Genomic DNA, 27650 nt, shown 5'->3' on the forward strand with positions numbered 1-27650 from the left:
AGTGCTGAGTGACTACGGCCTCAGGATGGGGTATCCACCCACCTGCCATGGGGTATCTGTCCACCTACCAGGACGCTTGCATCCAGGTGCGTGAATGTATCTGTGCCATAGGAAGGGCCACACTGGTTCTGGCGTCGATTCGCAGCTGCATCACTTTCCCAGACTCACTGGCCTCTCCTCTTTTCCTCTCACACCGAGGCTCACTCGTGTCCAGCAGTCTTTCTGTGAGGGCACTCTGGTAGACAATGGGTAGACACTGGATTCAAAATACCCCCTTCTCCAATAGAATTCAGCGAGAGAGATTCAGCCCTGGAGAGCTGGGCAATTAGACTAGAAGGTCGGTGGGGAAAGTGTGTGATAAGGAAAGAGTGAAAGCCTGGTATGAGGATTCCTGGCTCACATCTGCCCAAGCTTGGGCTGGGCCTATTCTCTATATTACCCTTTTTCCGAGCAAGGCCAGAAAAAAGGTGAGCATGATGGGGTCTCTGACCACATGGAAGAGTCCATACTGCTCTGCTGCAGGAGGTATTCTGAATCCCTGGAAGGGCCTGATTGTGCAGCTCCTCCCTGTAGCTGGAGGGCTAGGGGATATAGGGGGTTCTGGGTTCCTTTGATTCCTAGGAAAGGAAGTTTATGCTTGGAACCTCATGCACTGGGGCCCCTTTGACTATTGCTAGCAAGACAGAGTGAGTGGGCAGCCCTGTCTAAAGCTTGACAGCCATTCCAAATGCCTCATATATTTTCTTTGATACAACCACCTCTCCATTTTTGCCCCTCACCAAAGACAGGCAGCCCCCTCTGTTTGGGGAAGTTGTACAGATTACCCTAAAGGAGCAAGCCTGAATTTTGAGAGGCCTTATGGAAGTATGTCCCTCCTAACCCCAGCACTTGGGTGGCTGCAGGAAGGCTCAGAAATGAGCTGATTTTCCCAATCCAAATACTAAGCAGTGCCATGACTACTTTGAGCTTCAATTCCTTTCTGGAGCTCTACTCACACACATATATTCTTAATTTACAGTGACTTTGAAAACTAAGGATAGAAATGAATTGGCAGTCTTACCTGACAATAATGGTGAGAATTTGAGCATTCTAAGGATCACCAACTTTGCTAAATTCAACCCACTCTTCCCATAAGCCTGAAGATAATGCTAAAAGTTGTATTCTTAATGTATAGAAGAATGAAAGGACAAAACCATGAAGGATGCCAAGTCATCTGAATGGGCAGGCATGAGGAGCAGATGAGGGAAAGAGATAAAGGGTACAATTTTCTCTCAAAATACAGATGTTGCCCAACAATGAATGAAATACTTTCAGTTCTTGAAACACTGGACTTAGTCAGGGTGTGTGATTTTTAGTTAATTCAAAAAGAAACAAGTCATATCTTTTGAGATTCATATTCATCCTCTTGTGATACACTTTTGTGTACCCTGCTCACAATACTGGATGTGGCAGGGGCAGTGGCAGGAGCGGAAGAGCAAGGACAAGAGGGAAAGGTTTTCATCTTGTGGAGATGAGATCTGAAGGTAGCCCCTGGGTTGGTGGCCCAAGCGTTTTCCTAACAGTTCTTTAAAACTCACTATTAAAGTACTGTCTCCGGGTTCCATTTGGATGATGAGTGTGTGTGGAGGAGAGGGGGGGGGGTGAAAACGGAAAGCTGAGACTGAATGTTGCTTTTTGTATAAAAACCCAAAATGTAGGAAGGCGGCTGGCGAAATGGGCTTAGGTTGAGAGAGAAAGGAGAGAGAGAGAGAGAGAGAGAGAGAGAGAGAGAGAGAGAGAGAGAGAGAGAGTGTGTGTGTGTGTGTGTGTGTGTGTGTGTGTGTGTGTGTGTGTTGTGGAGGCGGAGATGTTTATAAGTGACTGAAGAGACTAGGGTTCCTCAAATTCCCCGCAAGACAGTGACCTCCAGGACAGACTGTCCCCTGGCAGGATGTCGGGTCCTTGATCCTTCCCTGGCCCTCCACAAGCCGAGCGCCCTAGAGCAGACCCTGGGGACCAGCCAGCTCGGCTGTGGCCAGCAGCGCTCAACTGGTTTCTAGCTCTCCTTTCTTTGGGTACTCTAAGTGGATGCTGAACTCCCCCTCGCGCCCCGCTTTGAACCAGTATACAGGCGAGGCACTCCCAGCTCTGTGCACGCACGCACGCACACACACACACACACACACACACACACACACACACACACACAACCGTGCCTGCCGCTGGCCGTGGCTCGGCGCCCCGCGCGCCCCAATCGGCGTCCATCCCCGCGGCGCTGCCAGAGGTCGCTTCTCGCCCGCTGTAAGACCCGCGGCGCGCGCCTCCCCCGCCCGGGGCCTGGGTGGGCTGGGAGGGCGCGAGGCGGGGTGAAGAGGTTGGGGCTGGCGAGGGGCCTGGAGCCGGCGCCTCCATCTCATTGGCTGGCGGCTGGGGGTCCGACCCGAGTCCGGAACCTGCGTCCCCTTCCAGTGTCAGCGCCCAATATCCCGGGAGCCCGACCCCCGGCTCCTTCTCTCCTGCCCCCGAGCCTAGCCCGCGCCAGCCCCTCGGGGGCTGGAGAGCGCAACACTCAGGACGCGGGAGGAGAGAAGAAGCGAGGCGGGGAGCGAGGCTGCAACTTCCCAACTCCGCACTTGTGACAGCCGAGCCGCGCGCGGCGGCGCCGGCCAAAGGCACGGAGAAGTGAGCTGGAGAAAGGGGGAGAGAAAGGGGGTCCCCCTCCTGCGTGCCGGAGCCCGAAGGCGCGGAAGGAGCAGCCCCTGGAGCCGTCCGGGAGCTGCGGCTGCAGCATCGCCGCAGCGGCAGCGGCAGCAGCAGCAGAAGCAGCAGCAGCTCCGCAGCCGCTCAGAGCTCGGCCAGACCCGGCTGCGCGCCCCGGGCAGCTGCGCCCTCGCCGCCGCCGCCGCCGCCGCCTTTGCCCACCCCAAGCAGGTCATCGCCGCACATCGCACCCCTATCTCCTCCTGGCAGCTGGAGTGGAGTGCCGGGGTGCAACTCTGGAGCTGCGAGACTGGACGGGGCTCCGGGGTCCTTGACCCGCAACCCCGCGGGTGGCTTGCTCCGGCGCGCGAGCGTGTGAGCTGCTCCGAGCCACCCCTTGCTTCTCTCGGCCGGAGTTGAATCTTGTGCTGCCCGTGTCCAGGTGCTGGGCTGCCGGACGCCCAAGGACCCCCCACCCACTCCCGAGGCCGCCTTGTCATGCTGCCCAAAGTGGAGACGGAAGCCCTAGGACTGGCTCGATCGCATGGGGAACAGGGGCAGATGCCGGAAAACATGCAAGGTAAGAAAGAAGGCGCCGCGCGGGCTCCGCCTTCGCCCGGCCGCTGCTGCCTGCCCAGCGCCCGCGCCTCCGGGGCCCGGGGCAACTGGATGATAGCTAGCTAGCTAGCTAGCTCGCGGGGTGTTGGTTGTGGTGGTGGTGGTGGTGGTAGTAATGGTGGTGGTGGTGGTGGTGGTGGTGGTGGTGGTGGTGGTGGTGGTGGTGGTGGTGGTGGTGGTGGTGGTGGTGGTGGTGATGCCGCGCGCTGGCGTCTGTCCGGGTCCCCGAGTGGAGGCATAAAAGTTTATGGCTCTTCAACAATGAGGGGCGGAGGTTTTTCCTAGGAATGCCTAATTGGCTGCTTCTAATTCAGCCGATGAAGCTTTGAGCTCTATGGCAACCCCAGCTCAGCGGCTTCAGGTTAAAGGTGATTTTTTTAGAGATCTCTCAGAAATGCAATGGCCCGCTGGACATCCGGGCAGGCTCCCCGCCACCGGAGTCGGTGGGAACTCTAACCACTGCTCCTGCAACTGGAATGGTCGCTCTGCCTAGGAAAGTCTTCTCCCGAAAGAAAAGAAAGAAGGTGGCTCGGGAGAGGTCTTAGTCCCCGAAGCCCAGGCGGACCCCCAGACAGACGCTGCTCGGACCTGGAGCACCGCACAAGGGCCGACCGAGTCTAAGACTCGGAGCAATTTCTCCGGCCTCGCTCTCTGAGCCGGGACGAGCGAGTGAGTGGGGAGAGAGGGCGGGCAGCGCCCGGCTCTCGAGAGTGTCTAGGGACTCTCGAGGGCTGGCTCTGTAGAGGTCCTCTGTGTTTTCCCAGCTCTTGACTGCCTAGATGAAAACGGGGTGAAAGAAGCAAAGCAAACCCCGCTGACTCTGATTTCCGCACATTCCCAAAGAGCGACTACTAGCTAGGGCTGCATGAAACCTTCAGAAGTTTATCGCAGTTGCTCTGCGCCGGGGAGGGAACAATGCTAGGAAAAGTCACCGGTGCTCTTCCATCCTCGCCCCTTCCAGTGCGCAGGATGTGCGGGACTTGGCGGACTTGTGATCCCAGAACGCTTCCTGCCATCCCCTTGAGCAAACTTGAAAGGGCCAGGGAGGTGTTGAGAGCAGAGTTCTGGGCTGGCGCACCCGGAGGTGCCGGCCAGGCGGCGCGCTCTAGGCGCTTGGGCCAGCCGTGCTGGGCTGAAGAGGGGCGCGCGAAGATTTCCTTGGTTCTCGTGCGATGGTTTGTTCTTTGGTTATTCCGGGGGGTTCTCCAAGCCACCGGGAAGGGCTGTTAATACCCCGCTATCAAGGTCTCTTGGGGTAAATTGTGGTTTGAGTGCTGGGGGGAACCCAACTGGCCCCAAGAGGCATCGATATGCGGCGCCCACCTGAGATTTCCGTCACGTGGGGACACGGGGAAGAGAGTGGAGCGGGGAAGCGGCATCCCAGGACCCTCCGCCGCCAGCTCCCGTGTAGGATTATTTTTGGGATAGTCCGCGGGGCCTAAGATTCTTTGGTCCTCACCGGAAAGTTTGAACTCTTTCTGGCGCACACCATCCGGAGGGTCTCCTGGGAAAGATCCGGGGACGCTGAAGAATAAGGGAAAACAGAATAAGAGCTGAGAGGGGGGCGTGAAAAGACAAGCCATTGGAATATTGCCTTCGTAAACCCCGAGAGAGGCGTCCCCGATAAGACTTTAAAAGCCGCAAGTTTACTTGGCTGTGCCTAGGTTTCAAGAGAAGCCGTCTGATTAGTTTGGAGTTGGGGTTCGAGAGCATTTTGGGATTAGTTTGGAGTTGGAGTTCGAGAGCATCTTGGGAATCACTAGGACCTTTTCCTTCAGGCCACACAGCTGCTGCCCCAGAGTTGCCCCGGGGGACGAAAATCCTCTCTCACGCCTGCTCAGGTCTCAGCCGTGGACGCGCCAGAGGCCAGCCCAAGGAGCCGCTGCTGGGCCCAAGAGGGCTCAAGGTCCGGCTAGGGGATCCGCTCCCACTCGCCCCTCTGCGGGCCCACCTTCCTGGCCCCTCCTTAGGTCAAGACGGAACTTCTCCGTCCGGACTGATTCAGTTGTTTTTTGCTTGGCTTTTTGTTTGTTTGTTTTGTTTTGTAATGCCCACTTGAGCAGCGGTGCCAAGGAAACCTACCCAAGCCCTCACCTGGCACTACCGTGTGTCTTTGCATTTTCTGCCAGGTCGGAACATTCAGCCTCGAGCATTTGGGGGGTTGGTCCTCGAAGTGGGCACCGAATCGCTGTAAACTGTTTCAAAGTTCGAGTTTACTTTGTGGGGGAAGCGGGGATAGAAGAGACAGTTGGTAAAGCACGTGTCTCCCCAAATCTGAAAACACGCCTCAAGACCTCAGTTTTGCAGGCGATGAGGTTCACCCAAATTCCGACCTAAGCCGGGGCTCTGGCTGGTACCGCGGGCGACTGTTCTCCGCAGAGGCATCTCCATTTACTGGAGTCCAGGCCAGAGATATTTTTTTAACCACCCTTGGTAACTTCTGCCCCCACTTCTGAGCCCCAACTGTGATTAACTGAAGCTAACACCCAGCCCCGGGGCCCTCCGTTTCGGTCCCCGTGTCGCCATTCTGCACCCAGCAACATAGCGCCACAAGTGCCAACTCTCCCGGCAGGGCCCTTCCTAGGGGATCCAAGAACTGCACCCGGCAGAAGGGGGGGGGGGGGGACTTAATTGTTATTTTTAAAGAGTAAAGAAAAAAAACAACTCATTAGACTTTGATATGGAGACCCGGCCGGGGCCAGAGCGGCTCGGCTGGGCTGGGGGCTAGTCCTCGCTTTCCTTTTGGGTCAACAGGTCTGGAAACTTCTGCCCCGAAGTCGGCGCCCCATTCCCCAGCCCTGCCCCCGACCAGCGCCACTGATTAACGTAAAACAAACTCCACGCGGTGTTTGCAGGCCGGTGTGCCGCCGAAAGGTTGAGCAAAGGACAGGAGGCGAGCGCGCCCCGCGGTGTCCCGAGGACGCACGGCGGGGTGCGGGCGGCGGCTTCGCCAGCCGGTCTCCAAATCCTCGCGCGCACTGCCCGGTTTGGTGGGGGGGTGGCTCTGGATCTGGTTCTCTCCTGGGCCTCCCCCATGCACCCTCCGGTCTCTGGGAACCGGGTAGGCTCCTTTGCCGGCCGCAGCTTGATTTGTTTAACTTGAAGCGGGCGGTATCAAGGTGGTGATAATCTGCAGCAAGGAGCGGCAACTTGTGAAGTCCAGGAGCGGACTTGAGCCCTGTGCTGCCAAACCAAACCCCCCTGCGGAGCTTTGCTGCATCCATCGCACCGGGTGTCCTCCCTGTTCCCTGTTTTTTAAATAATTTTTATAGTTTTTTTTTCCCCACCGGGATGGGGATGGTTGGGTGGGGGGGGTGGGGGGCAGGAAAGTATCCAGAACCCGAGTCTGGTCTGCGAAGACTTGGATGTTTCTGAGCACTGCGAGCCGCTCGCAGTTGTTACCCTACGGCGGCTGTTAAGAGACAAGTTCACCCGGCTTCGTTTTCTCTTGGTCCAGGGTTTGCAATTTGGCGTTGCAATGCTGGGCTGGCAGCCCCTCTGGTTCCAAACAGGCAGGAAACATGCCTTGTCCCTCTCCCAGGAAGGCCAAGGTGACTGGGCAGTTGAGCTGAGATGTCCAAAGACATTTCAAGTTGCTGCTTTGGGCAATTCCTGTTTTTTCCCTAAATTGGGAAAGTTGGGATCTGCCATGGTTCAAAAGCAAACATCATCAAAATAATTTGGGATTATCTTTTAATGAAAAAAAAATTTTTTTAAAAGAACAGCCATGAAGGGCATTCTATGAGACTCCAAAAGATGTTTTTCCTTTTAGTGCACTAAGAAATAGTTCTTCTTTAGGTACTCCTGGGTAAAAATATGGTTTTCCATTTTTTAATTTTACCTGGGAAATATTTGTCCATTTGCACCCTCACCCACCCCCAAACACTTCAAAAACCAACCTGGTAAATTAATTGGGCGCGTGTGTGTTTCTTCTTGTTTCAGTGTCTCAGTTTAAAATGGTGAATTATTCCTATGATGAAGACCTTGAAGAGCTCTGTCCCGTGTGCGGAGATAAAGTGTCTGGGTACCATTATGGCCTCCTTACCTGTGAAAGCTGCAAGGTTGGCTTCTATGCTGCTACCTGAGGGCTGTACTGTTTAAACCACTGCATTCCCTCCTCTAAACCAAAATAAAGTTATTTTTTATTAAAAAAATTACTTATTATATCTATATATATATTTCAACTGAAAATGAGAAAAAGTTCATCTTAGGGAGAAGATTCATAGAAACGTGTCTAGTTTAGTTCAAAAAGCAAAGAAATATCTGCTGTTTAGAAAACTTTGCCATGCTGTGGCTTTAAAATATTTTATTGTAGCAAAGGGACGCAGTTTTCGAAAGACTTCCATTTCTAACGTCCTAAATATTGATTTTTGTGTGACTTATATATATTTAAAGCATCATTGCTCTGGAGTGGAAACAGGACAAAGTATTTCCTCAATACATTTTAACTTCAGAGTATTCTGTGCTACAAGCCTTGGCATTTTTAAATTCACAGACATAAAAGTCTACGTTTTTGACCTCATGATTTCAACCTGATTTATTCCAAAAAATAATTCTGAAGGATTCTTGAAATTCATTTCAGAAAGAACATAAAATATAGTTTACAGTACATTAACTTTTATAAATATATGACCTATTTAAATGTAGGAATTGATAATGTTAATGTATACCATATTGTTACCCATAGTATCAATTATAGTTTAAAGATTTTTTTCATCATATATATATATATGTATATATGGTACAAATCGTCAGCATTTTTTAAAGTTGAAAAAAGTATAATTACTTAAACCACTGCCAGAAAAATTCCTTCATTCTCGAAAACAAAATAAGATTGTTTCACTTTAGGGGGAGGAGGATAAACAGAAGAATATACCATGCGGGTAAAGCTCTGATTATATTATAAAGCCACAGATTTTCTTTTCAATTAATTCTTTTGAATGAAATATAAGAAAAGACACATTAGGCTGAAATTTAGCTCTGCTATCTATACTTTGCTTTCATTAGTTTAATAACCCTTTTAAAGAGTTCCATTTATTGACTGTATTCCAGTGAAACTGAGCATTTTTCCATTTTCTTTTCTTTTTTCTCATTCTATTTTCTAAATCCTTTTGCTTTTAACTATCATGGGTGGACATTTGGAAATGATCTCAGGTGTTTTGCCATTCAACTTTTCACTTCTAATAGTTTGTTACTAGAATTGTATTGGACGTCTCAAAAACAGTACAATTTTCATAATTATCTATGAATGTAAAGGAAACAGCAAATATTTCCTTCAACATAGGAAGACAGATTTTTAAAAAATTATCTGTTGAGATAAAATGGTTCATAGTCTAATATAAAGACCTGATTAATTGTAAATATAAATCTCTAAGAATAAAGACACTGATGCCAGAAATATTTCCATTATGGCCTGGCACTGTTTTGAGAGTGGATCTTCCTAAAATGTAAAACAAACCACAGAGCCACATAAGGGCACGAGTGGTACCCTTAAAATAAAACAATACAAGAATCGGGTAATAGATGTATAAGATGACTCATTATATATATATATATATATATTTTTTTTTTTGTCTTATAGGGATTCTTTAAGCGAACAGTTCAAAATAATAAAAGGTACACATGTATAGAAAACCAGAGCTGCCAAATTGATAAAACCCAGAGAAAGCGGTGTCCGTACTGCCGATTTCAAAAATGCCTGAGTGTTGGAATGAAGCTAGAAGGTAAGATTCTTTTTAAGCCTACTACTGCCCATTCAGACTCTGCAAGGATGTAGGGTTGAAACAGCATTGTACTTGGAACTTGGTGAAATGAGTTCTCCAGTCTTTTTAACATGATTGGCAATAATAAAGAAAATCTTATGTTTTACTGGGAAAATAGACTGTTTTATTCACTGATTAATTATACTAGGAAAACATCTTAATATCAGTAGTGTATGCCCCCCTTTTATTGAGCTTAGGAAGCAGATTAATTTGACAATAAAAAGGCCAGGTCAGATGAAAACATTACAGTGATACAATGAAGATAAATATTTAAAGAAAGCATAAAAATATCTTTGTTTTAAATTAGGTGTTCTTAAAAGTTTAGTCTAAATGTTGTAGAAGGTGTGCTGGTCAGAATTATTCCTATTAATTTTGTGATTCTCCAGCAAGTGAAAGTTTTTAATTATGAAAAGAAGCTTCACAATATTAACAAAACTAGGATCATTTTTGATAGCTGTTAAAGTATTTTTTTTTATTTTTTTTCATTTGTTTTTTGTGTGTGTGGTAATGACTTGAGTATGAAAAATACAAAAGTTGAGACACAGGAAACTGAAAAATAATGGACTACTAAATCAGAAGCAATGATTTGACAAGAATCAGAAAATAGGTCCCACAAAACCACATTAAACTCGACTACAGCGTTAACTTACAACATCCAGATTGGCAGGCTGTAAAGTTAATATGTGACTCTTGTAAATAATCTGTCATTCATGGACTATTATGGCATATCGCTGTTTTTCAGCCTCTGACCTACAGAGTTTTCACAGTTTAAATATACTGCAAATAAAGTAATAATAAGAGATACATATCACTGGTAGGTGCCAGGCCCAAGTGCCTTTCATTTGATCAATGAAGCACAGGCTAGTTTTGTTTCGAACTTTTCTGTTATGTGAAACTTGGACTTGATAGAAATACTCAAAAGAGCTCACATAAATCTGCTGAATTGCTAATAGACGCCTTCCTGGCCACTTTGCTTATCTTGAGGACTATGAAGTAAGCATTACTTTTTAGAAAAGATCGAAAAGGAAGTAACTAATGCTTATTACTTTTTGTATTATCAACCATTTTATTGTTTTCCAAACAGAAAATATGTGGGTAGATGTCAGAGGCAGAATTGAACATTATGTTTTCATAGGATGTCATTTGATCTATTTCCTTGTTTTCTTTCATTTTTTTTTTTAACAGCAGAAAGAGTTTCATTTCTTTACTTGAACAAGTGTTTTGGTAACTAGAATGCATTTATGGTACATAAGCTTCCTTAGCATATTTTTGAAGCAATTGAATCTTCAATGAATTATCATCTAGCTGAAAATTCATTGTTACTCTTTCCTAATCATCTAGATAGATAGCATTCACAATACATTTTTAATGCCAAACTAATCCGAAGATGAAAAGCTCAAAAGCTTAACCTCCAGCAATTTCAATGTGTCACAAGTTGTCAAAGGTCACTGGTTTCTAATTGGCACTGGCCACCATGAGCTTGGAGAAACTGCTGTCTTCTAAGGCCTGCTCTGCACACGGCACTGTGACAGTGACAGCTCCGGAAATGAATCGGCTTTAATTATGCCCAGTTCTGCTTAAATTCAAAACTGGTGGTTCTCTGAAGCATGCTCCACAAGTCCAGGTGAAAGTGATTTTCCAGGAAGGGCCTGCACCCCACTTTTAGGGAAAAGGAGTCAAAAATGTCTGAGGAAAGACGATGTTGAGAAAATATTCAGAGTTTAGTCCAGAAACAGGTTATTTGGTTTTCCTCCCCATTAGAAGTTTGGGTTTCCATAAAAAAAAAAAAAAAAATCATCATGCCATACAGGTGAAGTAATAGAAACAGGCCTCTATTATCTTAGTAAACAAAGTGAAACTCTTTTGTTTGGGGGGCACACTTGTAATGCTCAGTACTTACTGTTAGCACTAAGCTAGAGTGATTTATTTTACACTCAGATCACTCTTGGTGGACTCCAGGCATCATATGGGATGCCAAGGAGAGAACCTGGGTTAGCCTCATGCAAGGCAAACTCCCTATCCACTTTACTATAGCTCTGGCCCCAAACTGATACTCTATTTTAGCAGGCTGGTATGTTCCTCTGAATAACAAAAATTACTGAATCTGGGGCCGGGAAGGTGGCGCTAAAGGTAAGGTGTCTGCCTTGTAAGCGCTAGCATAGGATGGACCGCGGTTTGATCCCCCGGCATCCCATATGGTCCCCCTAAGCCAGGGGCGATTTCTGAGCACATAGCCAGGAGTAACCCCTGAGCGTCAAAACAGGTGTGGCCCAAAAACCAAAAAAAAAAAAAAAAAAAAAAAAAATTACTGAATCTTTCAGTCCACCATGAGTTAATGAACTCTCATGAATGAATCCCAATTTTTTTTGTTAACAAACACCTAAACAGATATGACTTTTTTTTTTAATATTCTTCATAAGCTGGTTTCATGAAAACAGCCCTACACATACCATTCTGCTCCCTGTTCAACATTTCTAAATGTCTAAAGAACTGGAGAATGCTTATCATTTGCAACTTACTTATACCCCTGTTTTCTTTTCCTCACTTGCCACCTCCTAATAGCGGTGAGAGCAGACCGAATGCGTGGAGGAAGGAATAAGTTTGGGCCAATGTACAAGAGGGACAGGGCTCTGAAACAACAGAAAAAAGCGCTCATCCGAGCCAATGGACTCAAGCTGGAAGCTATGTCTCAGGTGATCCAAGCCATGCCCACTGAGCTGACCATCTCCTCTGCAATTCAGAACATCCATTCTGCCTCCAAAGGCCTACCTCTGAACCATGCTGCCTTGCCTCCCACAGACTATGACCGAAGTCCCTTTGTCACATCCCCAATTAGCATGACAATGCCACCCCATGGCAGTCTGCAAGGTTACCAAACCTATGGTCACTTTCCTAGCCGGGCCATCAAGTCTGAATACCCAGACCCCTATACCAGCTCGCCAGAGTCCATCATGGGCTATTCCTACATGGATAGTTACCAGACAAACTCCCCGGCCAGCATCCCCCATCTGATACTGGAACTTTTGAAGTGTGAACCGGATGAGCCTCAAGTCCAGGCCAAAATCATGGCCTATCTGCAGCAAGAACAAGCAAACCGGAGCAAACACGAAAAGCTGAGCACGTTTGGGCTTATGTGCAAAATGGCCGACCAGACCCTCTTTTCCATCGTGGAATGGGCCAGAAGTAGTATCTTCTTCCGAGAACTCAAGGTATGTCCCTAGTAATTACAATTTGTTCTGCGCTCTCAAGAGACATAAATTAACTTATTCTGGGTGCGGGAAGTTTGCGTTTCTTACTTTTCGTCTTTGTAGGCTTGAGAGAGTAGGATTTTCTGATCTTGTTTCTAGACTGCAGCAGTTTAACTATATGGAATTTTTTTTGGGTTTTTTTTTTTTGGTTTTTTTTTTTTTTTTTGGTTTTTGGGCCACACCCGGCAGTGCTCAGGGGTTACTCCTGGCTGTCTGCTCAGAAATAGCTCCTGGCAGGCACGGGGGACCATATGGGACACCAGGATTCGAACCAACCACCTTTGGTCCTGGATTGGCTGCTTGCAAGGCAAACACCGCTGTGCTATCTCTTCGGGCCCTGGAATTTTTCTATAGCTTTTCATCTGGGGGGGTGGCATTGAATATAAAATAGAGGAAATTTAGTGAGTTATTTCCCCCCCTGCATTGTAGAACGTTCTTACTTCCTTTAACTGGGATGATTTATGACTAGAAAATAGCCCCGAGTCAATTTATTAAAAATTACTCAGTATGGGGCCGGGAAGGTGGCGCTAGAGGTAAGGTGTCTGCCTTGCAAGCGCTAGCTAGCGTAGGATGGACCGCGGTTCGATCCCCGGTGTCCCATATGGTCCCCCCAAGCCAGGGATGATTTCTGTGTGCATAGCCAGGAGTAACCCCTGAGCGTCAAACGGGTGTGGCCCAAAAACCAAAAACCAAAAAAAAAAAAAAAAAATTACTCAGTAAATTGCTCTGTTAAAATGGTGCCATTTCAAAACTGAAAATGTCAGAACTTAGTTGTGTTTAGACACTAAAGAACGCAGATACCCCACTGACCAGATCTATCAAATGGCTATTTAGTACCTGCTTACCTGGACATTAGGTTGGTAAAGCCTTGAGAGTGGGCAAATAGTGAGTGCTAGGCGGCTTGGCTTGGGTTTAGTTCTCATCATCTATGACCGTCATTGATTTTAATGGATTGTAAACACAGTACTTGTTTGTATAAGGATCTCTGTTTAACTACATAATTATTTTATTTCCTGAAACTTAAGACTGAATTAATATGGGAAAGTTTTACATAGACATTTGGAATTTAAATGTGGCTACCAGACCACATTTGGTAGTCAGTGGTGGTTTGAGTCTCTGTTTTAAAAGCAAAAGTAAACCCTGGACTTGGTCTCTAAGTCCATTTGTTGCAAGATCAGTTTCTTCTTTTTGCTCTTGGGGGCTGCTTCTGGCTTCTGGCCACCTAGGATAGTTGGAGGAAATTTTAAAACCTTCTAGTAAAGAACAATCTCAAACAGACTTAATTTAAAAGGGTTCCTCTAAAACTGTGCAGATGGAATTGAGGGTATGGAAACCATTTGCTTGTGGGAACTAGTAGTTTTCATACCGTTAGGTACTATGATTGATACATGGAAACAAAAAGTTTTACTTGAGGAAGTGAGTAAAACATCATTGGCACGTGGAAAAGATTTCTGGCGCATTCTCCTCCTTACTCTCTAGTCTAGTCTGGTACATTGGAAGAGGGTTGAAAAGGGAAACTTGAATCTGTGGAATTGCACTGAGTTATCACAATCAAACCAACAGTGTCTGAATATGTAACTACTTTGTCATAATCAAGACATTTTTCACTAAAAACGCAACAACATTCCTGCTGTTCTCCAGTCACAACTTTTTCTTAAAAGTATTTGAAAGGAAAATGATCATTCATAGACAGAAATAAAAGAGCTTGGCAAAACAAAGTAAGGAAAACAGCCTTTGGTAAATTTTCTGGGGATGAGAACTAAGTTCTCATTACTTGATGCTGCATCTTCATGCACAGGTCAATCCTGTGGGTCTTTCTGCAGTGGGGTGATCTGGAAGGAATGGTCCTTCTCAGATAGAGGAGCTTTTGCAGGAAAACTTAGCCCTAGATTAAGAGCCTCACTTGGAATATATAGTTAATATAATGATGATGTTCCAAAGTCATTTTCTACAAATATGGAAGGCTTTACATAATATCTTGATGTAATCTTATACTTGATGTAATCTTATACTTGATGTAATCTCTTATTTGTACTCTTACTAGTTTGACAATGAAAAATAATAGTACATACATATAGAGTTGTAATTATATACATCGTCGGTAACTACTATGAATTAACGTGCATAGTAAATCGGTGTAAGACAAATACAAAGTTGAATAAGGCAAAATATTTCCTGTTGAAGATTTTTATGATAGGACACTTTCACCACTATTCAAAATATGGAAAGGCAGCTGAAATTGTATTTCACAAATCAAGAGGAAAGATAAGCCTATGTGTTTTACATCTATTTAAAAGAGGGAAAGGCTATAACATGAATGTAGGTAGCCACAGGTAGTAAAATTCTCTAAACCTTTCCACCCCCTTTCCCCACCCCACTTTGGCTGAATTCTGAGATTCTTTTATGGGACATGAGGTTTAATATTTGGCTAAAGACAGCTGCCCCTGGGAAAGGAACATAATCAGCCATTATTAATCACTTCTGCTGTGGTTTAGAGCAGTTATCAGTCTTTCATGAGAATATGCATTGAAAAGGGAAAGAAAGCAAACCTATAGGGGCACCTTCAAGGAAAGGCAAACCTGACTCACTTGATCCTTTGCTTTGAGCTTATAGAGAATGGGACTGAATTCAAGAGGAGTGTTTCAGAGGCTAGAAGAATTTAGGAATAACTTTTTGTTTTGTTTTGGGCCATATCCTGTGGTGCTCAAGGCTTACTCCTGGCACTGAACTCAGGGTTCACTCTTGGTGATTTTCAGAATTTTACACAATGCCAGGAATGAAGCCCAAGTCCACTGCATGCCAAGCAAGTGCCCTACCCACTGTATTACCTTTAGGCTCTGCCCACAGTTTTAATACAGATTTAGGAGGTGACTATTCCCTTGGGCAAGATCTCTTTATCTTTTTATTTCTAAATTGGCTTTGTAAAAAAACCAACAAAGTCCTTTTAAACCAGTATCACATATGTGCTCCGCAGTGATTATTTATTTATTTACTATTTATTTATTTGTGTGTGTGTTGGGTCAGAGATTGAACCCAGGGCTTTATATATGCAATGTATATACCGACTTTGAGCCATAATCTTGCACCAGGGCAGGAGTTTTTAAATTTTGTGAATAATGATCTACAGTCAACATCTCTCGCGCTCTCTCTCTCTCTCTCTCTCTCTCTCTCTCTCTCTCTCTCTCTCTCTCTCTCTCTCTCTCTCTCTCTCAGTTTCACTATAGAGTATAGGACCTTCTCCATATCATGTGCTGTGATATTTTCTTTTCTATTCTGTTTTTATCTAATTTATTTTATGTGTTGTTGGTTTTTTTTTTTTTAAGGAAAACAATTCTAGTCATGACTCACTGTGTTGATTTCATAAGCTACTGATGAGGCATGACCCACACACAATTCAAGAAACATAGATTTGGAAAAGGTTTTATTTGCCATCCATTGGGGACTGTCTGTCTGCCACCAAGATTCTCCCCAAAAGTATTTCCTCCTGGCATGGACCTCTGAGCCATCCCCAAAACCCAGATAGCCCATGCTGGGTTCTATCTTCTTACAAACATTATAGGGCTTTTTTTGTTTGGTTTGGTTTTGGTTTTGGTTTTGGGTCACACCCGGCTGCACTCAGGGGTTGCTCCTGGCTCTGTGCTCAGAAATGGCTCTGGCAGGCACAGGGGACCATATGGGATGTCAGGATTCAAGGCAAATGCCCTACTGCTGTGCTATCTCTTCGGCCCCCAAACATTATAGTTTGTAAACATTACTTGAGAAGATGAATGTTTCCCTAATAAACATGTCTTTTTCTTGTTAACTCTACAGCAAATTACTCTACAGGTGAATATATTTATTTAAAAAGCAGAGTGCTTATTACCTTTGAAACAATGGGTTTTGGTTTGGTTTGGTTTGGTGTTTGACTCATTCCTGATTCTTTCTCCTGGACTCATTCCTGTTTCTGCACTCAGAAATCACTTGTCACAGTGCATATGAGGGACCATAATGGTGTGCTAGGGATCGAGATCAAGCGATGGGGCCAGAGAGATAGTAACAGTGGGTAGGTTGCTTGCATGCAAGGCATCTGCATTCCTTTGTTCACTGTAGCACCATTCACATTAGCCAGAATCTGGAAACAACCCAAGTGCCTGAGAACAAATGAGTAGATAAAGAAACTATGGCACATCTACACAATGGAAAACTATGCATCTGTTAGAAAAAAATAAATCCTGATGAATATGGAGAGTATTATGCTGAACAAAATGAGTCAGAGGGAGAAATATATAGAATGATCACACTATTTGTGAAAAATAAAAATCAGACAGTATGTGTGGACTCAGTATTAAATAGTATTAGTACTGTATTTCTCCTCTGAGGAAATTTCTGTTTCTCAGATAGTGTTTATATTCAGGAACAACAGAGATGAGGGCAAAGAGGACCAACCCATGGTAGGAAGCCCATGGTAGGAACAAAGGACAGGGAGTGCAGTTAGGCCAGAGAAGGGACTGCTAAGATAATGATAATTGGAAATGATCACTCTAGACAAGAACTAGATACTGAAAGGCTGTAAAGTGATGATACCCCTTAAGTAACAATATTGCAAATAAATAAAGGAAGAGAAAGAAAAATGTCTGCTACATAGGCAGGTAAGGGGAGAGGGCCAGGGTGAGGACACAAGGGAATTGGGGACATTGGTGGCAGGAAATATGTACTGGTGAAAGATGTTGGACATATATGAATGAAACTGAATCATGAACAACTTTGTAACTAACTGTGTCTTTTTTTTTTTTTTTTTTTTTTTTTTGGTTTTTGGCTTTGGGGTCATACCCGGTAGTGCTCAGGGGTTACTCCTGGCTCCATGCTCAGAAATCACTCCTGGCTGGCTCGGGGGACCATATGGGATGCCGGAATTTGAACCAATGACCTTTTGCGTGAAAGGCAAACGCCTTACCTCCATGCTATCTCTCTGGCCCCCTAACTGTGTATCTTACAGTGATTTAATTAAAGGATTCAATTATTTTTATTTTTATTTATTTATTTATTTTTTTGTGGATTTTGGGTCACACCTGGCAGTGCTCAGGGGTTATTCCTGGCTCCAGGCTCAGAAATTGCTCCTGGCAGGCACAGGGAACCATATGGGGTGCCGGGATTCGAACCGATGACCTCCTGCATGAAAGGCAAACGCCTTACCTCCATGCTATCTCTCCGGCCCCTGGATTCAATTATTAAAAAAAAAAAAAAAAGCCTGTGAAACAAAGGGACTGGAGAAATACTAACTAGTAATAGTAACTTGCCTCTACCTTATTCATTAGCCTGCTCAGAGTATTAGTCTTTCTTGCCAGTGATGCTAATGCAACTCTCTGAAAGATTTCGAAGTCTATTCTATTACTAAATCAATTAGCACCATCTTAAGATGAAAATCACTAAGAATCCCAGAGACAGAGTCTTATTTAGCTTACAGTGTTACACAATGTCTTATGAGTGAATTCACTGAAAATGAATTCTCTCAAATCACTGCCTGAAATCTGGTCAGTGCTCCAGTGAGCATGCCTGCACTTCTGAACTGTGCAAAGCATTCTCTAAGCTTCAGGCTGGGTGACCTCTGCTAGTTAAAATGGGTCACTTTGGATATTTGTTTATAAGAATAGGCAGGAAGAAAACAAGAGGTTACCTGCAGGCAAAAAACCACCTGGGCTCAGAGAAGTCTCAGGGATCTGTCCTGAAAATGGAAGGTTTCTTATATTTAGCCACACCTTCTAATCGATCTAAAATTCAAGTCACAATGACCCATTCTTAATTCTTTTCTCATCTTTAGAAATAAAAGTCAATTTAAGACTTGGAAGCACTTCTTTAAGAGCTATCCTGAGAAGTCAAAAGGTTTTTTATTTACATACATAATTTTTATTTTTATTTTTTCCTCCCCATTTATCTCTCATCAGTGCCTTGCATAACTAAATACTAGAGCAGCGAGAAAATAATTCCCACTTTTTGCACACCTAATGAATCTAGAGAATCTATTTGAGCTTCTAATGAGACCAGATGTCTTAAGAGAATTCTGGGAATGGATATAGAAGCACTTCCCCTTGGAAGAATGATGCTGATGCATGTAGGATTAATAATAAAAAAATCAAAATTAATCCTGGCTGAAGCATGTAACTAGTGTTTGTGTGGAAGAGATGCCTCAGGGGCTCAGGAAGCTGGTGCCAGGCGTTCAGCCATGCTCTGGCCAGTTTGGGGGAGCAGCAGTGTTTTCTCAAGTGAGAAAGTTGGGGGTGGGAGTTTTTTCTCTCTGGTCCACTTCAGAAACTTTCAAAAACAGCCCCCCTCCCACCCCGTCATTTTAGAATCCTCCCTATGGGGTATAGGCGATGAACACAGATCACCCATGTGCAAGACAGGAGCCCTCCCTGCTGTACGTCACTCCAGCCCCAATTTGTTTCTTTTAGGGGGTCCTGGAAAGGAAGAAGCACTTCCATCTTATCTTCCTAAATTTAATCCCCTCACACTGTTCTGTTTTTTGCTGTTACCCATGCTGGGATGTATAGAACTTGCTCCCAGCTATCCCAGTGCATCAGCAGCCCCTTCCTTGATTTCCTCTTTCCCTTTTATTTCACTAAATGTAGAGTGCCTTCAGGAAATGAAAGTCTAAGCCTTTTCCTTCAAAGGAGAGACCCAGTATCAATACCTTTCCACAAACCCATCCAAAGAGTCTTAAACCTACCCTCAGCTTTAATTTGCAAGTGAATGAAAAAATCTGCTTTTCCTGTCCCCTGCCTTCACCCCCAGCCCCAGAGGTGGGTTTGAAGATTTTCTTATGTCTTGGTACCTTGGTGAAAGGGGCCTTTGGTGTCACAGGTGCAAACACTCTCTTCTGCAGCTTCTTCCAGGCAACCCAGAAACAAGCTGGCCAGGTTAGAGGTGTCGAGACTAATTCTAGCCTCTCCCAGGTCCACCTGCATCACTGCAGAGAAGCCTGTTCACTACAACCAACTCCAATTTGGTAGCTTCTCTTGTAAACTGTTCACTGGACAGCTCAGCCTTTCTCAGTCAATGATGTGGATACTCTGCCAGCCCTAAGTGGGGCTCCCTAAATGCCCACCTGATCACAGAAGCTACTTTTTTTGTTTATTTGCTTGTTTGTTTGTATTTGGGTCACACCCAATGATGCTCAGGGGTTACTCCTGGCTCTGCACTCAGAAATTGCTCCTTGGCAGGCTCGGGGGACCATATGGGATGCCAGGATTCGAACCACCATCTATCCTGGGTTGGCTGCTTGCAAGGCAAATGCCTATCTATCTCTCAAGCACCAAGAAGCTACTTTTTTTTTTTGGGGGGGGGCACACCCAGCAGTGCTCAGGGGTTACTCCTGGCTGTCTGCTCAGAAATAGCTCCTGGCAGCACGGGGGACCATATGGGACACCGGGATTCGAACCAACCACCTTTGGTCCTGGATTGGCTGCTTGCAAGGCAAACGCCACTGTGCTATCTCTCTGGGCCCAGAAGCTACTTTTTTGAGAGCCACACCTGACAGTGCACAGTGATTATTCCTTATCTTCACTCAAGGATTGCTTATGACAGAGCTTGGCTAACATGTGGTGCTAGGGCACGAACCTGGTCAGCTGCATTTCAGGCAATCATCTTACCCACTGTACCATCACTCTGGCATCTCCTTATTTAAGGTAAAATGTATATCCCTTGAACTTCACTCTTGCCATATCCTGATGTGCTCAGAGGTTCATCTCTAAGCCCTGCCTCACTCCTAAGTACTGATGTCATTGAGTTCCTTATGTTTTCATTTTAGAGTTTTGTGGACTTGTTTTTGGATCACAAGTAGCTAGGGTCCCACTGCTGAGGTTGCATTCCCAGCCGATGCATTTCCACCTATGGTGTGCAAGAACCTTACAGTGTAGTGTAGAAGCACACAGGGAGAGTGTGCTCCCACCCTTTGAGAGTCTCCCTCCTCCAGTCCTGTCCTTAGAGTTTCTTTTGCAAAGCACTACATTTTTTCACTACACTAGGAATTGAAACTCTGTGTAGGGTGAACTCAGTTTAGGGCAAGGTGTGCGGGTTCCTGGTAGTTTTTTCCCAGCACGTGTACCCCAGCAGCTCAGTCTTCTGATCACAACTTCGCTTTGTATTTGCTTGTTTATACACGTGAGAAGGTTCCTGTTCCTGTTAGTTTCCATGTTACCTGCTGAGATCTGGGGGAGAGCACACACTCCACCCCACCACCACACTCCACAATTCCCATGTGACTGGCTGGGCCATTATCCGAAATTGGAATAAAATGGGCCCTTTTCCTCATTCTGATCAAGTGCTCACGCTGCCATGAGAATGAGCAGAGATTTTGACTGGCTGTTCCCTGTTTGTAGTGCTGGGTGCATTCAGATTCTTTTCTGGGGGTTGAGTCTGAGAACAGCCTCCTGAAATGCAACTGGGTCAGGCATTTGGACTCCCCAAAACTATGAGCCTCCTAGCCTGTCCATCCTTTCTCCTCTCAACCTTGGGGCCATTAGTGACACAGCAGTGAACTGATCAAAGCTCACGCATTGTAATTATTTGTGTTTGGGTATGCTGGATTTGGGGCCAATCCCAGAGCCTGGTCCTGCCTCTTTGCTCAAGAGTGAGACAATGTTTAGACTCAGGGACTCTATGCAGAATTAGGTATTGATGGCCTGGTATTAGGTGCTGGTGAACCAGGGTTGGTGGCCTGCAAGGTATGAACTTTACCTCCTAACTTTCTCTCCAGATTCACTATTTTGTATTAGCATTTCATTTTTTTTCTTTTCTCTTCTTTTTTTTTAATAATAATAATATCTTTATTTAAGCACCATGATTACAAACATGTTTGTAGTTGAGTTTCAGTCATAAAAAAGAACACCCTTCTTTGACCAGTGCAACATACCCACCACCAATGCCTCCCATCTTCCTCCTCTCCCTTTCTTGTTCTGTCTTGTTTTGTCTTATCTTGTCTTTTCTCATTTTTTCTATTCTCTTCTTTGCTTTATTTTTCTTGTCTTCTCTCTTTTGGAAGGAGGAAAGTACCAACAGTACTCATGGCTTACTCCTGGGTCTGCATTCTTAAGGATCACTCTCATCATTGATACGGGATGTTGGAGATTGAACCCTGGTTGGCTGCTTGCAAGGCAAGTGTCTTGCCTGCTATACCATCTCTCCAGCCCCATAAGTAGTCATTTGGGGGGTTAGGGGAAGAGTTGCGGAACATCTGATGGTGCTTCCCTGATTATGCACTCCAGTATTATTACTCTTGGCAGGCTTAGGGGATCATATGTGGTGTCAGGGATTAAACTGGGTCTGCTCCATTGTTTTGTTGGTTTTTTTGTTTTGTTTTGTTTTTGTTTGGGGGACACACCTGTCAGTGCTCAGGAGTTAATCCTGGCTCTGAGCTCAGAAATCGCTCTTAGTAGGCTCGGGGAACCATATGGGATGCCTTGGCTTGAACCCGGGTCCATCCCAGGTTGGCCACGTGCAAGGCCTTACCATGATGCTATCGGTCTGTCCCAAAGTTTTATTTGGGGGTGGGGGGCAAACGCAGCATCATGAATCATATGAGATGCCAGGGATTGAATCAGATTCGTCCAGTGTCAGCCGACTGCAAGGCAAACACCCTAACGCTGTGCTATGGCTCAGCCCCCCTATTCTTTTTGTTTGATTGTTTTTGGGCCACACCCGGTGACATTCAGGGATTACTCCTGGCTATGTGCTCAGAAATCGCTCCTGGCTTGGAGGACCATATGGGACGCTGGGGATTGAACCACGGTCCTTCTTACGTCAGCCGTGTACAAGGCAAATGACCTACTGCTGTGTCACCGTTCCAGCCTCCTATTCTTTATTTTTAACTAGTTAAAATATGTGTTGGTGGGGCCGGAGAGATAGCATGGAGGTAAGGCGTTTGCCTTGCATGCAGAAGGACAGTGGTTCAAATCCCGGTGTCCCATATGGTCCCCTGAGCCTGCCAGGAGTGATTTCTGAGTGTAGAGCCAGGAGGAACCTCTGAGCACTGCCGGGTGTGACCCACAAACAAACAAAATATGTGTTGGTGTTACCTAACCAAAATAATAACAATCTGAAGAAGAAGCTGGAGAAAGGGGAAGGGGGGAAACATGATAAAATAAATCATGGAAGTCTCACAGCTACTTCAGCAGACTGAGGTGGGGGCAGATGGGGAAGCCCCAGGCCAGCAGTAGCGCCTTCATCTATCTCCCCAGCTATCAGGTTGGGATGGTAGAGAGCAGTTGCATTGATTTAGAATTTATGGAGAGTCAGAAAGTGGTTTTGTGTGTTTGTGAGCTTGTTTTGGGTTGCTCCTAACAGTGTCCCTGAGGTCGGGGTGGTGACGTCTGGTGCTTAACCTGGGATTGTAGGGCACTTACAAAGTGTATGGAAGCCAATAAATTTCTTTTTCACCCCCTTTTATTGGTGGGGGAGGGCACCACCCCTGTCGGTGCTCCTGGCTCTGCACTCAGAAATCACTCATGGTGGGCTCAGACAATAGGGGAAGCCAGCATGAAATCCAGGTAGGCTACATACAGGGCAAGCACCATACCTGCGATACTGTCACTCTAGCCTTAAGTAAACTCATTTCTAATTGGTCCCCCAATTTCTCTGCCCATCCAGGTACTTTGTGCTGTTGTCCCAAAGCATCTCTGTGATCCATGAGCCTGCAGAATTGTTTCTCTTGAGTTGGTTCCTAGATACACCATTTCCCCCCTTTCATGATCTCTTTAAAGAAAGGATTACCTTGTAGGAACTGAAACAGTCATGTTGAGGAAGTTGACCCCTGACAACTGGGTCTGGGGATGCCTTTGGATGCAGAAGCCAATCACCAGCTATCTCCTCCTTCTCAGTGTGGAGGTCCCAATTTGAAAATGGGGCTGCATCAAATGAGAGGTTCAGGTGTGCAGTGCACAGTGGTCCTGAGTTTGTAGCTCCTTGGCAAATTTCCCCATCCCCTGCACCCCAGTCCCCAAGCCCAACCTCTCCACTGTCATTAGTCTGATGTTTTTAGCTGCAGTCATGCTTCTTTCCTCATAGGAACTATACCTCAACCTCCTCACTTGTCCCTTACCCAGTGAAGATCACAGATCTGGAGGGGGGTGTGTGTGTACCTGCTGGTTGGGGAGCCAGAGACCTGGATTTAGGGTCACCATTTGCTCATGGTTTCCTCTTTTACAGAGAGCCAGAGTTGTGAGTAGAATCAAGAGCCCCCAGTCTGACTCATGTGTGACACTCCTTAAAACATTTTGGAAGAACTTTGCCCTGGGAATGTGCAAGGTGGAATCTTTTCATTTCCAGGCTGAGTGAAGAGGGGCTTTGCTCCCACTTAACTTCTTTGCAGCTTGGGAAGGAGGTGCAGTATATCTTGGAGGGCTCAACATCTATTTGTAGAAAGGCTGCAGAGAAATCTAACCTTTAAGCTCCTTGTCCCTCAAAGACATTGATCTGTGACCCCAGCACACAAACACCCACCCCACCCCATGCAACAAGAACTCACCTGTCCCTGCTGGGTTTGCTTTAATGGCAAAAATGTACACCCAAAGCCTCTGAGCCCCACCAGTGGCCAGCCCCTGACCAGCTTCTTAAGGACTTCAGACAAGCACCCCTCAAACATGAGCTTCTTTCTTGCTTCCTCTCCTGCTCCACTCTCCTTTCCCTCTGCTCCACTCTTCTTTCACTCTCCAATTCTGTATCTTCCTTACATCCTTGAGCCTCCTAGGGAGCCTTGGTAAGTCTTCTGACTGTTGGAACTTCAAGAAACCCTACCACCCCCCAGAATGAAAGCCCCTCCTTAAAACCCCTCCCTTCAGCCTTTGCTGGGATTGCCCCTTTCTTTTCATCAGCATTAGAATGAAGTGACATGAAGTCTTGAATTTTCTAGAATTTCTAGACATGAAGTCTAGAATTTTGGTACCACGGTGGTGCTTTAGGGCACCCTATGATAGCTGACCCCTGAACAGCTGCCTGCTACCATTGGGTGCCTGGAAGCACCTTTGCCCTGCAAAGAAATGAAGTTGAGTCAGGGAGGCACCTGGTCAGGTGTGTCTGATGAGGTGCATGTAGAAAGGCAAGTGGCATTGTGGGGGTGGGGGTTGGTTCTGGCTAGTGCTGGATGTAGTGACTACAGAGAGTGGCTGATTTCTCTGTGCATGCTGAATACATGTGGTGTTTTTTTCTGTTTTTATCTTTAGTAGGCTGAGCAGGAGGGGAGACTAGGTTTGTGGTTCTGAGGTGAGTTTCTATGCTCCTTCCTGTACCTTTTGAAGACTTCATACTGTTGTTGGGGTGTACGAAGGATCTACTGAAGTAATATTGCTTCTGTTCCATCCTATATTTTTACTGAGCCCAGACCTGACTGAAATGTTCTTAACTCTTAACTTGCTCTTTGTTTTGTTTTGCTCTGCTCGGGATCATATTCATAGTGCTCAGGTCTTACTCCTAGCATTCAGAGATTACTACTGGCAGAGCTTAGGGGACCCTATGGGGGTGCTGGTATTAGATCCAGGAATGGCTGCTTGCAAGGCAACTTCCTTACCTGTGAGACTATCTCTCCAGCCCTTAACTTGCTCTTTGGAAACCCTGTTCCCATGACATGTTCTTGGGTTGAATTCTTTTTTTTAACTCAGCAAGATCGATTATTTGATTTCTTCATTATGGTGTGGTCTGAGGGAGTAGAAATCTTGGAGGAGAGAAAACCCAAGTACACAAAGCCTCTTGGGAGCATTTCTCTAGAAAAAACATTTTCTTGACTGCTAACAATGCCCCTAGTATTATTCAACACCCAGGATTCAACGAACCTTGATTTGACTTCTAACCTGGGAGAGTGGTTTTTGTTTCTTTTTATTAAAAAACATTTTAATTGCACCACCATGAATTATAGTTATTCATTCATACTTATTGAGTTTCAGGGGTGTGGTGTTCCAACACTCATCTCTCCATTAGTGTCCACTTTCCTCTACCAATACTTTCAATTTCCCTTCCAACCCCACCTCATGTGATCTACCTCAATAGCAGACATCATTTGCTTTTACTTTGCTTTTTTCTCTCTCCCCACCTTTTAAGCATTATGTGTACCATAATGTTACAGATAGGGGGACATCCATGACACTTTCTCTCCTTTCAGCATCTGGATTATCATGATCACCTCCATCTGTCATTGTATTGATGTTCCCTTTCCCCTCTTCCTCGCCCCTACCCCAGTGAGGGACTTCCTATCAAGGCCAGTTCTGCTTTTCACTTCTATTGCCTTGGGGAGTTATTTATTCCTTCTTTTATTGAAGGGGGCACACCGAGCAGTGTTTAGGGTTTACTTTGACTCTGCCCTCAGGAATCATTACTGGTAGTTGGTGCTCAGGGGTTGCTGAGAATTGAATCAGGTCAGTACCACCTGCAATGCCAGCACTCTACTTGCTATTGCATCACTCTGGCTTTATTGTTCTTTACATCCCCATATGAGAGAGAACAGAAGACTTTCTTTTATTCCATGGCATACAGACTATTGGCCAGTGGGTCTAATATCTGCCCTTCATCGCCAGCAGTGAGGCACCTCACCATGGCACAGCATCAGCCCAAGTGACTGTCCAATGCCTGCACCACCATTGCTTTCCTGGGGGCCTGTGCACTAGCATCTCCCACCCACAGTGCTGGAGATTGTTGTCCAGGACCACCTATTGTAAACCAGCCCTCACTCTCTCCCCAAACCTGTTTACACAACATTCACTCAGAGCTGCATAATTTATCCATAGATGATAGAGCCTGTTCTTATGGGAAGGTGACAAAGTAGATGGTGGATGCATCTGAGTCAATGTGCACCTATCCTCTGTTTAACTTTTCCCCACTATATACTGCCCACTTTGAAAGAATGACTAATGCCTGTTTTCTTTGTACTTTCTATTATCACAATTATGTTTTTATGGTAGGGGGTGCACATCGGGTAGTGCTCCAGAGTTATGCCTGTCTTTGTGCTCAGGGCCTATCTCTGACAGAGTTGGAGTAACACAGATGGTGCCAGGGATGTAACTGGCATTGACCACATATAAGGCAAGTGCCCTACTTCCTATATTATATTTCCCGATCCAGTTGAGCACTTTTTGATCTACAGTTGTGATAAATATGGTCCCTTGAGCCTGCCAGGAACGATTTCTGAGCACAGAGCCAGGAGTAACCCATGAGCAACACTGGGTGTGCCCCAAAATCATAAAAAAAAAAAAAATACTAAATATTGAAACTTTTTTTTTTTGGTTTTTGGGTCACACCCAGCAGTGCTCAGGGGTTACTCCTGGCTCTAGGCTCAGAAATCACCCCTGGCAGGCACGGGGGACCAGATGGGATGCTGGGATTCCAATCACCATCCTTTTGCATGAAAGGCAAAAAGCCTTGCCCCATGCTATCTGTTTGGCCCCTAAATATTGAATCTTATTGTAAAATAATGACATGGATTAGTATTTGTGCAGAAGTGGTGACAGTAAATTTCCTCTAAAGCTTCCTTTTGGGTATGAAAAGCTGATGTTTAATTTTGAGTAGCTAATCAATTGGAATTGGGAGCTTATATGATTATCAAAGTGGGAAGTGTAAGCTGTGGAGTGGATGAAAGACATCTCGCACGCTATTCTTTCAATTATAGATCTTACAGAGTGAATGAGGGAAAGATTCTCTAGCTAAAAATGCAGAGGCTTGAAATGCTTCTGAGCAGTAATTGTTGTATTAGCTAGTTAACACATTATTAAATATTTTCACTGATTCTTGCTCCAGCATTGAAGGAAAAAAATTCTGCATCTGTTTGGCAAGTATCTTAAGGGTGGGAGGGACATAAACAATAATTTTGCCTTTCCATGAAGTTCAAGTGATTTCAGATATCAGCAATGAAAATGCAAGTTCCACTTTTTGGGTTTTTTGGGGGGAGCACTTGCGTTTGAGTCAATGAGAATCTGTACTTGTGTTGGGAGTCCAGGTTCTGGCTGATTCTCAAGTCTTACTGGACCATTGAGGACTACTTTTATGGCTCTTTCAATGAAATGATGCAATCTCAAAATTAAAGTTTCATCCCTGTCATATATTTGGAAGGGCCCAGCTGAAGTTTTCGCTTTGAAAAATAATCGGAATGGGTTCCACCTGCCTTTACTAAGATGCAGCATTTTCCGATGTAGAATCCGTCTTTCAAAGTATCTTAGAACTCCCCATGACCTAAGATTTGGCCAGATTCTGTTTTTAATTCACTCTTCATTGGCTTGCACATGACACATTTATTAAGCTCCTGCTATATGCCAATCCCTACTCTCAATACCTGGAAACCTGGACAGACACTCTTGATCTGAGGTTCCATGAGGTTCTCTAGCAAACACTT

General features: G+C 45.4%; 1 protein-coding gene across 2 annotated transcripts in view; it reads left to right on the forward strand.

The window, feature by feature from the left end:
- Positions 1 to 27650, forward strand: part of NR5A2 (nuclear receptor subfamily 5 group A member 2) — a 142570-nt gene that overhangs the window by 7779 nt on the left and 107141 nt on the right. Inside the window, exons 2-5 of one of the 2 annotated variants that reach the window (XM_049770644.1) lie at positions 3122 to 3259; positions 7240 to 7358; positions 8879 to 9020; positions 11622 to 12268. In XM_049770644.1, coding sequence (XP_049626601.1) covers positions 3122 to 3259; positions 7240 to 7358; positions 8879 to 9020; positions 11622 to 12268 — 1046 coding nt within the window. The remainder of the gene's footprint in view (positions 1 to 3121; positions 3260 to 7239; positions 7359 to 8878; positions 9021 to 11621; positions 12269 to 27650) is intronic. The other variant, XM_049770646.1, reaches the window with a different exon arrangement.

The sequence above is a fragment of the Suncus etruscus genome, chromosome 3, assembly GCF_024139225.1.
Source record: "Suncus etruscus isolate mSunEtr1 chromosome 3, mSunEtr1.pri.cur, whole genome shotgun sequence".
NCBI lineage: Eukaryota > Metazoa > Chordata > Mammalia > Eulipotyphla > Soricidae > Suncus > Suncus etruscus.